The sequence below is a fragment of the Passer domesticus genome, chromosome Z, assembly GCF_036417665.1.
Source record: "Passer domesticus isolate bPasDom1 chromosome Z, bPasDom1.hap1, whole genome shotgun sequence".
Taxonomy (NCBI): domain Eukaryota; kingdom Metazoa; phylum Chordata; class Aves; order Passeriformes; family Passeridae; genus Passer; species Passer domesticus.
Window position 1 is genome coordinate 22004812 of NC_087512.1, and position 13660 is coordinate 22018471.

The window sequence follows — 13660 nt, forward strand, 5'->3', positions numbered from 1 at the left end:
AAGATTACTCAAGTGTTTGAAAATGCTGCCTAAAATGGGGATATCCATGCAACAATTATTCTCTACCAAATTTTCCTATCTGGCTCAAGCAATCACTGAACTGCAAATCCAGCAGCTGACAGAATACACTGGGAAAATATCAACTTGTTCTCATACTCCTCCTCAACATAGTAGTGAAGCAGCAGGCTCACCACAGCCTGTTGTCAGAGATGGCATCAGGATCCTGATCATATCTTCTGCTACATTCTCATACTCTATAAAATCTTTTGAGAGCAATGTATGTCACAGTGACATAATTTAACACGGGTCATACCACTATACTCATTCTGTGGTAAGGCTATATATAAATGTCACACTGAGGCCAGGCTTAAAACTACAGAAATGCACAGAACTGTCAGGGACTGTGGAGTGTCAGCAGTATGCAGAGATACGATACATGGCCCATTCACAATTTTCGCTACCATTACTGTGAACCTCACTTAAAGAGATGTGGGGTTTTTTTCTGTGAGTTTTCCTGGTGCTCTTCTGACTTCATCCCCATTTCATCACAATGTTTGCCAGTCAGTTTTGAAATGTAAGAAACATATGTTAAAACACTCACACAAAGTCCCAACTAAAAATGCTGTATAGTGTTTGGAAACTCAACCTATTTTAATTTAATTCATGGCATTGTCCTTTCTCAGAACTTAAATACAAATTACAAATTTCAGAAATACATTTATTGTAACTTTACCATGACTATGAGGTTTTCTGAAGTAGGGCCTAGTGCTTCCAAAGACTCTGGTTCATCTGTTGGCCTCTTGTAATGGAAAGCTGTTCCAGCAACATCAAACTTTCTTGGCCAGTCAATAGTCCAGGCACCATTTATATAGTAGTCATCCTCTTCAGATTTTAAAGCTTAAAAAAAAATACAAGCCACCTAAAAATTGGAAGCAGCGTTTATAATGGAGAAGCCATTGTAAATCTACTAATCTTCTAGAAGTATGTGAGCTTCAGCTCTATATCACTGTTTTTTTCAAGCTATATAAAGCTTTTTCTTTACCTCTAATGGGGTAAAATATCCCTCATGTAAATCAACAATTTTGCCTCTGCAATAACCTTCAATGTGCAGACTATTTTGCAGGTTTCAACATGCAGATGCTGCATGAAATGAACCAGAATGCCTCATGCAACTTGAACTATGACATGAGATATATGCACATCTGAAATGCATAATGTATTACCAACCTTATATTTACATTAAGAGGCTGGGGCATGGAATAGGTATCACAGACCAGAGGAAATGTGCAGAGGAAAAAAAAGAAGGAACATGGAGTCTGACATACGGTACCAGTCAGCTGTTGTTTTGTTCTTTTTTCCCTTATTGAAGCACAAATACAAGATATTTCTACTACAAACTGAAATATTAGCTCCTTAGTCTGATAAGATATTTTATCCTCCTTAATTTACAGCCTTGAAACATGAAAGTTTTATAGCAAAAATAGAAGTTTCGTAGCTAATCAATCATTAGGATGGGCAAGCACATCTTATTCAGGGATTTGAATTTGATATTTTGTTAATAATATTACATTAAGTTCCTAAATATGAAATGGATATTGTATTTTAAAGTGAATATTTAGTTAATTAAATATTAACTTCTTGCTTTAAGGTGAAGATTACCAAGTTTTACATATTTTATTTCTTTTTTTATTTTAAACAGATCATGTTTTTAAAGCAAAAATTATGGTTGGAGCCCCATAGTCAAAGAGCATGTTGTTTTTCATTGAGACAAATAACTGATTTTACTGGATAGGGAAAAAACTTCACATCATAATGCTGAGGAGTAAGACAGCTTCAGTTTTCCGACATTTTACTCTCAACTACATGTGTGTGGACAGTTGGTTTACCTTAAACAGTTAGGGAAAATGCCTCAGTGATGCTTAAGTTGTCTAAAACAGATCAGAGAGCACTCATGTGAGCAGGAGATAATGAGAGAGGCATTACTGTTCTACACTGGTGACTATGACATTCAGCAGAAATTAGTAACCATTTCCATTAGCACCACAAGGTCTGAAAACTAAAATACCTATGCTATAGATACCTTAACTAATATACATCCTGAAGCAAAGCAATTAATTTTTTATCTGCCTGCCAAAGAAAAGTGCATTTTCATTCTCTAAGTACATTTACCCAATGTCAGTTATGCACAGGTGAAGGCCACAGTTGCGAACAGCAGTCCAATTATTACATGACAATAATTATGCAGTGACATAATGCTAGTAGCATATGAGACAGAAATAACAAGTCCTAATCAAATCATTTATGAGGACCTGAAATGCAGGGAGCCCACAGAAAATTATCATAAGAGGAACATAAAGCCAGCTGTCACCCTGGATCAAGCCATTTAAGTGAAGATAACAGCGCTACTAAATATGCCATTTTTTCTGCAGCTCTGAACACAGACAGTTTTGCTGCTGCTGAGTTATCTGTTGGAGAAATCAGTTAAAATATTGTAGTATTTGTGCAGCTGCAGAAGTGGGCTTTTGACCAATTTTGTTACATAACTAGGAGTGATACCAGTGAAAAAATGATCAGCCAAATCAAGGTGAGAGAGGACAGGAGATAGCTGAGCTAATTCAATTGTCTAACTGCACTCCAAACTTGAAGACATGGATTTCAAATTAACTCCATTCCAGTTTAAGGAACTATGGGATGTTTGCTGTGAGTTAGGTTGAAAGTCTTAGTTTGAGTAAAGGAGCCAGTGTGACAACTACAGAGGAAGAGGGGTTTTTTTTTTTGGCATGTTAGAATCATGTATAAAGAATCCCCTTACCAATGTAGTTTTTTGACATTGCCACTTCTCTTATTTCAATGTGCACAGAACCTCTTGGAATTTGAATCACTTCCATATATCCTATAAGAAAAAGATTATTTAAGAAAAATTTTATTTAGGAAGGAAAACTGTCTAAACTTTGTACAAAAATTTTTAACTGATAGCAAGAACTTAAGTATTAAGGAATTCCTTTTTTTAAGTGCTAATAAAGTATTTTCAACAGTATATCTTAAGTAATTAAGACATTTAGAAATGTCTTCAGGAACATAGGACAATTCAAGTGTTAGAGGACTTCAGTCATCATTTAGTCCAACTTCCTGCTACAAGCAGGAACAGCTAAGAGATCAGATTGAGTTACTCAGAACTTTTAGCTGCTAAGTCATGAAAAACTCCAAAGATGGAAACTATACAACCTTTCTAGGAAATCTGATCCACTGCTAGACTGTTCTCCTGAGGAAATAGTTTTTTCTTCTACTTGGTTAGTCACCTTCCTTCCACCAGTTTATAGCTACTGTCTTGTCTATCCACCAGTGCAGTGCCTGGCTCCATTTTCTCCATTACCTCCTCATAGTATTGGAGGGCTCATACCAGATCCCCATAAACCAGGGGCTTCTCCAGGCTGAGCAAGTCCAGTTCTCTCACCCTGTCCTCACAGAGGGTCAAGTGTTCCAGACCCGTATAATCTTGTTGGTCCTCCACTGGACAGAACTAACTGCAGTACTTCACTCCTTTTCCTGATTTATGGAGTCCAAAATCTGCTAACACTAAGACTACAAGATTAGTATTTTTTGAGCTAAGTTTTAAAATAATAGCCTATATATATTTCCTGAATTCTTAATATTATGAACTTCTGAGATTTTTCTGCATTCTTTCTGTTCTAAAATTTCATGCATGACTACCAGATTCTACCATACACAGTAAAATAATATACAACATTACTCTTAATATACCACCATAACTAAATAATTACAAAAAACTTCACCAACAGGCCTAAGCAAGCATTCAGTAGTTAAACACATTGTTGTATTTGGAATAAATCCAAACTAATACACAAAACCAGGAAACAATAGGAAAATAGAGTCAAAGTGAATGACCAGCAGCAATGCCACACTGGGAAAAAGGCAGCATTGGTATTTGCTAAAGAGTGATCTAAAAGCATTGTATGACAGAATGGATACACATGTACATACCTCCTCTGGGCAATGAACCATTGAAGAAACCTTCAATGGCTTCACATGTACTCCCATCTCCTCCACAAACACGGCATCTATCTTCCTTAGCATCAGACCCCAAAATATTATCACAACCTACATGCTGAGAGCAGATAAAAAGAAATATTTTTACAGGATGATGGTCGTGCACCATTATTTCTAAAGTTTCTGTTTCTCTGAAGTTTGAGATATTCAGTTCTTATTTTTATCTAGCCTATTGTTGATAACCACTACTTTAAGTGGGTTTTCACTTGACAATGAAAGGAGATAAAAAAGGAGAAGAATTTGCATTTTGGGTTGTTATTAAATCTTGATTAATAAGAACTTTGCATTTCTACTGTGACTTCTAGGAAGGTATTTCTCACTGCTTTTCTATTATAATTATTATACTTATCAATAAATGATTACTGATGTTATTTGATATTACAACAGCTTCATGCCATCTGTATTGCTTTTTTAAGGTCAAGATTTGCTGTGTGATCCTTAAACATTGAGACAGCATAAGTAGTATTCTAAGGCATTACAGCTTCATAGACCATATTTCCACATGCTGCAGGAGAAACTTGCAATTTGTATAGGTATGAATGTAGAGTGTAAATAACTTCACAGTAAGAATAAATGCAGAATGAAACATGGTGAAAAGCTAAATTGCATGCTGAATTAGATGAAAGAAAATTAAAATAAATTAAAGACAGGACCTTTGGGAAAAAAAAATTAGGATGCAAAAAGTAGGTTGTAAACAGAATAAAGACTGCAGCTTGCCAATATTTTTCTAGGACTCATACAAAGAAGAAAGTAGCTACTTAACTGTCTAGCTATCTTTGTTTCTAGTCTAGCACTATTATTTGTTATTTTGTAAACAGGTAATATACACATTATTAGAAAAGTTAAAATACATTCAATAACTGACAAAATATTATTATTTTAACTCTTTACATTTCAACTTACTGATTCACTAAGATGACAGAAACCAAACTTTCTTCACAGTTCATTCTCAACTTGAGATTTTTTTAATTGGTTTACAAAACATGGCAAAACTTTTGATCTCACTATGTTATTAAATAAACATACATCTTCAGCCCTCCATTTAGCAAAGCATTAAATTAAGCTTTAGTTATGTCAGTGGTTTTGTCAAAATCAAATACTTTTTAGAGTCACCAGTACTATTCAAATATTTAGACCTAAGTACATAATTAAATGCTTTGCTAAACTGAGGAATAAATGGAATGTTAATAAGCAAAAAATATGGCACAGAACCCCAATCCTATTGAAATTTTTCTAATGCAGTTCTATAGGAATCCTACAAGATAATCAGATTTTTAGTAAATGGCAAATATGTACATCATTATACATTTTTTCCTAGAACCACAAGGCAATAGTGATGACTTTCTGTTTCAATTACATTAACAGCATAATTTTTTGCAACAGGATGAACTAATTAAAGATATTAATATGTTCACATTTAGTGTTTTTCAGTCAGAGTGATGTTCTAACTGAAATTATGGAAGAGGGAGAGTGCAAGGAGACTGTTCATCTCCTGTTGCCATTTCCATCAACTCTTAAACAGAAACCATAAAGCAAGTAAAAAGATTAATTGGCAGATTCTACTAACATCTCTGAGAAGTTACTGAAATTCAAATTTTTTTGTCTATTTTATGCAGTATCTTTTTTAACTTTCTGTCTCAATCTTATACTTTTATTAACAACTTGACCTGTCAACACTCCCTTTTATGTAACATACAAGTATCTTAACTAAATATAGGTAACAGCAGACACAACAAAGAAATCCGTAAGTACTTTATAAAATGTTTGTAACCTTGCATTCTCCATTGATACAGATATCCAGTGAATCAGCATTGCACTGAGTCCCATCTATTACTGCAGGAGCACGCTCAGTGTAAAAATTATACCCTTCAGCCAAGCAGTTTAATGCACATGGTTTAACCCCACCTACACAACAAAATCAAATAAAAGGGGAAAAAAAATTAACCTTACAAATTTAAGGTTTAGTTAAAAATATTATACACAAACAGATCTGCAATTTACAGTCATATCTCATACCTTACATATACAAGGTGTACAATTTACTTAACTACCCCTTAATGATTTCTCTACTTGACACTTCTCTTTTGCAAAAAGGAGTTGAATGTTATTTCCTACAGTAAGATATGACAAGGTTGGCTGGGTCCATAATGATACCATTATGCTTATTAAACAATGGTTATTAAACAATTTAAAACAACGATACCACGTCACTATTTCAAAAGGAAGAATAACAACAGAATACACTACAACTCACACCACATGATCGTGATGACCTTTATTAAGCTTTGAATCTAAAAACTTGTTTGTAAAACCATTTAGGCTGTTAAGCTAAAAATCACTGGTAAATAATTTTATTCAAGTCAATAAAGTATAAAAAACACAAGTTATATCTCCCAGCTTTAAAATAGGAAAAAGTATTAAATTATGATATTATAAATAATGCAGTTATTGAAGTCGTCTTTAGAGGCTCCTATAAATGCTTTTACTTCTTTCTCATTTTCCTGACTTTAATAAAGGCAAACTTATTGTCAGATTACTTAACACTAAACTCATCATTGCAGCATAAAAGGTACTTGCAGATCACCTATGGAATATCTAATTCCAGTACAGGTGCAGGTGGAGAATGGGTCCATATTTTTAAAGTGGAGTCTCTACAATGATGATGACTCACCTTCAGACCAAAACAAAATCTACTAGAATAAAGAAATTTTGCTCTTCAGTAAGGCTTGCAGCAACTGACAAAAGTAGTACAAGCTTAAAATCTTAGCTCATGCTATTTTTGTCAAAACATTATATTTACAAACATTACCCTTTATACAATGTTTATATAATTTCAAAATCTTCACGTATGATAGTGGTTTTGCAATGCTAACCATTACCTCCAGTGTAGGGTTTCCAGTTATAATACTTTCCCCGGAAAGGCATATTGTCAAAATCCGCACATTGCTTCTCTCTAAAATCACGAGCCCCTGAAGGACATGGCTAAAAAAATAACACAAAATAGTAAATTTATTCCAAATATAGATATGAAAGGAAATGCTTAGAAGCTTATACGGCAAACACAATCATGCAAGTGATTAGAAGGTTTTGTCTTGTGGCTCTGACTCTGAAATTTACTTTATTACTTTAGAGTTGAAGTGTCCATTTGCAATTTCAGGCTGGCATGAAATAGCTGAAGTAATTTAAAGGAAGGTAAGTGTTACATAACAGATTCCATAAAACTGGAAAATCAGAATCCTGTCAAGCTATGCGTCATAATCAATCCATCAGCTACTTTCTTATAAACACTTTAAAACAGCTGGAAAAAAAATTTGGTCAGAGCTGTAAGTTCACTTATACTGTACTAAGCAGCTGTACTGAGACATGTTATTAAGACATCAAGAAAAAAAACATTTTCTATAGAACTATATCACTCCTGCTTACTTGTAGCCTTGACAAAAGTATTTTTTGAAGGCTGAGAAAGAGAATAGATAGCATGTCTGGCTCTGATTACCAGCCTCCATGGATCAAGAAATAAAAACTTTCATTTAAATTTTCATTGCTTTGCATTAGCAATTACAAAACCATGAAGTAACTTTTTTACTTGGAATGAGGGTAGATTTAAATAAAATTAATCTTGGAAAGAATTATAGGAGAAATAGAATTCTTTGCTATTTATAACCTTTTGCATCAGCAGATTCAAAGTAATCTTGAATATACCCTCATCTCATTAAACACTTATCAATGTTTTAAATACTGGTGAAATTGAAAGCATCATAAGAAAGTATTTAAAACACAGATTAAAATCCTGTTTAGAGTGATAGAGAAAAGGATTATTTTTGACAAACATCAGAGGTGTTAATAAACATTACTACTTTATGAGCAAGAGAAGAGTCCATTTTACGGCATTTTACTTGTCTTCCTGTATACCTAAGCCAGTTAGCTTTTCCCAGGAATCTGAAATGCATTCAAGTGAAAGGGACTCTATTAAAATGGATGCTAAAAATTTATCACACAATATAAATACAAACATAACAATAATGATTCTCATTATACATTAATCAAGATCTCATGATAGCAAGCCCATTGCCATATGATTCAGGAGCTTTTTTTTTTTTTCTGCTATTCTGAAGCAATATAAATTAAAACAGTAAACATTCGATAGTATTTATATTTTTAATTTTCTGTATTACTCTATTACCACTCTATAATTAAAAATACAATTTTAAATACAATGCATTAGCTGGTGAGAACAGAGTAATGCAATTACTTTTATTCAAGAATCCTTCAGATTACAACAACAAGAATTCAAAATAACTACATAAATTTAAAAAAAAAAAAAAATTAGGGTGTTTTTAATAGTAACCCAAACTAAATTTGCCTCTTTGCATCACGTCCCCCAAGCAGTGGAAGGATCAGTCTTGACATCCCTCAAAGCTAGATCCTGAATCTCTCAGGTACTGGTCACTTCACACTCCTTCAGTCCCATTTGCTCAGCTTCTAATCTACACAACTGGTATTTTAATTGCACTGAATTCACCTTACAAGTTAAATAATGAAACCCTTTATCTAAATAGTTATACTAGGACAAAATAATAAAATATGAAGAGGAGTAAAGAAGGATCAAGATTTTCTTTTTTATATTCTAAAAAATATTCTTGCTACCTGGTCTTTGAGATGTAGTCTTGCTGCCTAATTTTCCTGTCTCCTTTTAGTATCTCACCAATATCTGACAGGAGGTAAAACTAAAGGCTACGATCTCAAGATCGTTTTTTGCATACAAAACTTTGATTGACAAACCTGGTTACCTTCTATGACACAGTAACCTCCTTAGTTGCTGTTGGGTGAGCAGTGGACACTGCTTGCCTGGATTTCTCCAGGGCTCTCAGTATTGCTTCCCACAGCCTCCTTCTGCAGAAGCTGTTGTGTTATGACAGAGACAAATGGTCTGTAGCGTGGGTGGGGACCTGGCTGACCCAGGGCAGTGGTCAATCACTTCTCTTCAAACTGACAGCCTGGCACAAGGGGTGTTCCCAGGGATTGATGCTGGGCCCAGCACTGTGTATTTTTCAGAGTGATCTAGAAGATGGGATCAATGCTGGTGCAGTTTCCCAATGATAATATACTGGTTGAGGAAGCAGATGCTTGCAAAGGGAGAGCCACCCTGTAGAAAGACCTGGATAAGCTGGAATAGTGGGCTGATGAGAACATTGTGAAGGTCAGTGAGGACAAGTGTAAGGTTTTGCACCTGGAAAAGCAGAACCCCAGTCCAGGAGTGCAGCACAGGCTGGGTTCTACCCAGCTGGGGAGCAGCTCTGTGGGAAGGAGCTGCTGGCACTCCTGTGGACTCAGCTCCATCCGAGTGCCCAGAGTGCTCCTGCAGCACAGAAAGGGAGCAGATCCTGGGTGGCTCCAACGAGGGCCACACCAGAAGAGATAAAGTACTTATCCCACCCCACACAGTGCTTGTCAGGCCACACCTGCAATTCTGTGTCCAGTTTTGGCCCCTGGTGCACAACACGGATGTGGACAGGCTGAGAGGTCCAAAGGAGAGGCACAAAGGCAATCACAGGGCTGGGAAGCCTGGCACATGAGGAGTGGCTGAGGGAACTGGGTTTGTTCAGCCTTGAGAAAGGAAGGCTTGGGGAAGGCTTTATCTCCATATTATATGGAGGCCTTATCCCCAGTATTTGAAGGCTGACTACAGAGAAGATGGAGATTTCCTCTTTTACAAGGAGTCACATAGAAGAGTGTGATGTAATGTGCACAAGTGGGCAGATTCTGACTGAATACAGAATAGATACTTTTCTCAATGAGAACAACTTATTGGAATGATTTCCTCAGAACAGTGGTAATTCAGTAGATACTTTTAAGATTTGGCTGGAGAGGATGCTGGGCCATCTTGTCCAGACCATGTTTTTGCAAAGAAATGTTGGACCAGATAGTCCTTGAGATCCTTTCCAACCTAAGACTCTATGAAAATCCTAGGCACAGAAATGCAAAAAGATTACCACAAGGTAAGCCACAAAATGGATTTATAAAATGTCATCTCTTTGGCACTGTCTCTTTTTGTATGTGTTCTTTTCCTAACATAAACATGCAATAACTGCTTTTCTTTATTGGGTAAGATATTTCAATTTTTTTCATTCAGTTATACTACATGGATTACTCTTGTCAAGCTAAAGACTGCTTGTGTCTCCAGATGCTCTTTTATGAGCAAATGAGGTGGTAGGAATCCAGCGAGAATATGAGAACTTAAAATCATGTCTGAAGAAAGTCCTGAGAAGGAGATGTTTTGAGTTTAAAAAGTGTTAACAAATTTCTAAACCACTGACACACACCTATTCATCTTAGAGCTTGGGATCAGGCAGATTTCAGCAACTGAACTTCTTGTTTCCTATTAACAAAGGTCTGTACAACCCTCAGAGAAGAAGAGAAACAAGCCAGAAGAGCGACAGTTCAAGCTCAGGTACGATTACATTATGTGGCTTCTCACATGAATTAATTTTAGGAAAAAAATTGCTTGAAATTATTAAAATTATGAAACCAACAACAATATCGGTAAATGTGTGCATAATGAAAGGAACACTCCCCCTAAAAAGAAACCAAGATTCTGTTGAGAAAAAGGACTGAAAAACAATAAATTTTTAAAAGTATGTCTACACACATATATAAAAAAAATATTTCCAGAATTTGTAAGCAAACCATGTTTTTCATGAAATATATAAAAAGGACACTTTTACAATTTTAGATGTATGTCAAATTAAGATTTGTACCCTTATAATTATTTTAAATCAATTAGTTACTGTAACTGAGAAATTATGTTTCATGCCATTCTACTAGAATTGTGTACTTTTTTAAAAATTAAAAAACACTTTGGTTGGAAAAAATACATATTTTTGTTAGAGATAATGTGGTTGGCAATAGAAAACAATTTTCTGATGAGTGTGTTCTTTCTACCACCCTTATGTTTCCAGAACTTATTAGCTAATGTTATTTTCTGCTGATCTCAATGTTTCCATTAGCAGATGCCTTTTGAATTAAGAAGTCATATATGGCTTTGGAAGTGCTTGATGAGAAATAAGTCTAGTAGGAGTGTGCACTGTTTCCAAAGGATTAAAATGGTAAAAAAAAAAAGACAAGAGAACTAACTCGTGTCTGCAAGAAAACTGAAGTCAAAATAAGGGGGTTTTTGGGTTAGGAATGGTAGGCACTTTAGGCAGAGCTAAGTTACATACGGGCAATGAATGTTGATGCTGCAAAAGAAACTTCAAGAGAAAAAATGTACAAACAGCACATTATTAATAAAAACAATAACAGATTTCCATGCTCTTCCATGCCCACTTATATTAATCAACATACCATTCAATTAAAACTATCAAGCTCTAAGGACTAACATAAATCTTGAAATAAGTGTCTCACTAGTGTCTACTTGTGTCTCTGATTCTTTGTGATGTAGAATGATAAATATTGCTATGAAAGGACTAGAATTGTCAAAACCATTAAGACTGTAAATTTAGACTTCTGTAAGTACCAAAATATTAATACACTGGAAAAACCATACCAAAAAACATGTTAAAAATTGGATCAGAAGCTGTAAGAATGGCATTTTCAAACTACCTGGCTTGAGTTTGAAATCGGTTGTTTTTCAGTCCTAGGCAATGAAATTAAAAGCTCTTTCCAATAGCTTGTTAAAATTACTGATTGAAATACGAGAATAGGTAGGAAACCAGTACTTCAGAATAGAGTGCTGTAATTTTTAAATATTTCAATAGATTGTTGCAGTGGTTTGAATGGATGCAAATTACTACACTCAGGTATGAATAATTGGCTGTGAAAGCTCAGCTGAAGAGTGACCTCCTGAACAGCTCTTTTAAGGGAGAGTTTTGGGTACAATGAATCAACTTGGACTAAAAGAACATTACCACAACTACTACTAATAAGAAAAATTAACAAAATGCTAAAATGAATGAACAGAATCCCATCACTAATGTGACAAGCTAAGTTTGCAATTAGAGTTATCTCTGACAGGCCTCAGCTAGTGCAGTGGTTTGTGCACCATATTTCAAGGTGTGTGCTTCTGGGATCCCAGTGGTTACCAACACAGAGACAGTCTGGTGTAAAGAAAACTAAGAACAGACATGATAGTAATCTGCAAACACAGGAAAGGTTCCAATCTAGGGAATAATACCTGTTATCTTTTTATTGGGGTTAGGGGGTAAGTAGGGATCTTAAAGGACTGAAAAACATACATAATATTTTATGAAAATTGTACTGACTGTAAGGATATTAAAAATTCCTAATGTTATTTCCTGGACTGGAGATATTTCAAAACAGGTCAGGTGCCTAACCATCAGTTAAGAATGATTTATTGAGAATTATTTTGTTTTTGAGCCAGGAAATAGCCTGAATGGCCTCCTCAGTGGCCATCTGTGTATTTCTCCTCTGACTCTGTAAAGTTTCTCTCTGTAATAAATAAATAAAGCATAGGGGAAGAAAAAACAACTAAGAATAAAACTGTCTGAAAAGTGGCAATTAGAAATTTAATATAATAAAAATATACCAAATCATAACAATATTTCTGTGCTGTGTCTAGGTAGGTATGGGGTCATTCTTAATAATAAAAAAGCATTAAAAATTGTGTATTTGTGAAGGAACAGATTACATATTATGTAAACATTTTTATTTACTAGTTACTGTGGCATATTAGAGACAAATGCAAGATTTGAAATAATAATGCCTGGACAAATACTTCACAAGAGTCCTTAGAGTTAGGGAGGAGGGCTGTTGTGTACTGTGTTTTTTAACAAATCTTAGACTGTGGGTACAAACTCAAACAGTGTTAATGTAAAAAGATCATTATTTGAAAAGGATTAATAGAATAGCCTAGATTAAAATTTGCCTTATACCAATCCCAAACAAACAGATGTTTGCAGATAGTTGTTTGCAAAAGTTGGCAGATACTTGATACAGATTGACACAGGTTTAAAAGAAGATAAATAATAACCCAAATCAGTACCTTTGTGTAAGTTTTACCAACTAAAACTTATTAGAATTCCTGGTTAAATTAAAAGAATAATGAAACGTACCTAGATTTTGGTAGGTCACTTAGCTTAGTAGTAGACTTTGTGGAAATTGTTGTAAAATAAAGCATATTGTTGTAAAATAAATAAAGCATATGTGAAATTTACTAAATATTAACTGACAGATTTCAGCAAGCAGTCATCATGTTGTTGCCAAATTTGAAAGCGGGTTTCCTATCAGCCATAAGAATTAGAATGACACCAGATGAAACTCAAAATTTTCATTTGTGAACTACAACTACTAAAATATTGCTTGTTTATGAAATATTCCAATTACAAAAAGACCACCTAAGTGAAAGTAAAGAGAAAGGTAAATTAGTTACTGAGAAAGGTAAATTAGTTAAAAATCTTATAAACCACATCTATTCAAATTAAAATTGTAGCAAGACAGACAAATGCAAAGATACACATTTACAGAAAAAAAAAAAACCAACAATGCCAAGGTTCCAGAATGGTGCACTGGATTTTGGAGGTTGGATAACTGGAAAAGTTTTACAGTTCCTACTGGACAGCATCTAAACTTCAGTTTT

The 13660-nt window shown here is 34.7% G+C and overlaps 1 protein-coding gene and 1 long non-coding RNA gene across 11 annotated transcripts in view; one reads left to right on the top strand and one right to left on the bottom strand.

Annotated features, from left to right (window-relative positions):
* The window catches only part of ADAMTS6 (ADAM metallopeptidase with thrombospondin type 1 motif 6), a 146877-nt gene that overhangs the window by 29234 nt on the left and 103983 nt on the right, over positions 1–13660 (bottom strand). For all 9 annotated transcript variants that reach the window (XR_010352187.1, XR_010352188.1, XM_064403021.1 and 6 more), the window contains 5 exons: positions 6948–7050; positions 5840–5973; positions 4003–4126; positions 2813–2893; positions 734–897 (listed from right to left, as the gene is read on the bottom strand). Coding sequence is in view for 7 of the 9 variants with exons in the window: in XM_064403021.1 (XP_064259091.1) it covers positions 734–897; positions 2813–2893; positions 4003–4126; positions 5840–5973; positions 6948–7050 (606 nt within the window). In the remaining 2 variants the exon portion in view is untranslated. The remainder of the gene's footprint in view (positions 1–733; positions 898–2812; positions 2894–4002; positions 4127–5839; positions 5974–6947; positions 7051–13660) is intronic.
* Positions 8934–10516, top strand: LOC135289446 (uncharacterized). Of its 2 annotated transcripts, XR_010352200.1 has the most exons (4): positions 8934–8993; positions 9121–9265; positions 10036–10064; positions 10457–10516. It is a non-coding gene; the product is annotated as an uncharacterized LOC135289446 (long non-coding RNA). The 2 variants fall into 2 exon arrangements; XR_010352199.1 differs by lacking the exon at positions 8934–8993 and having other exon boundaries at positions 9027–9265.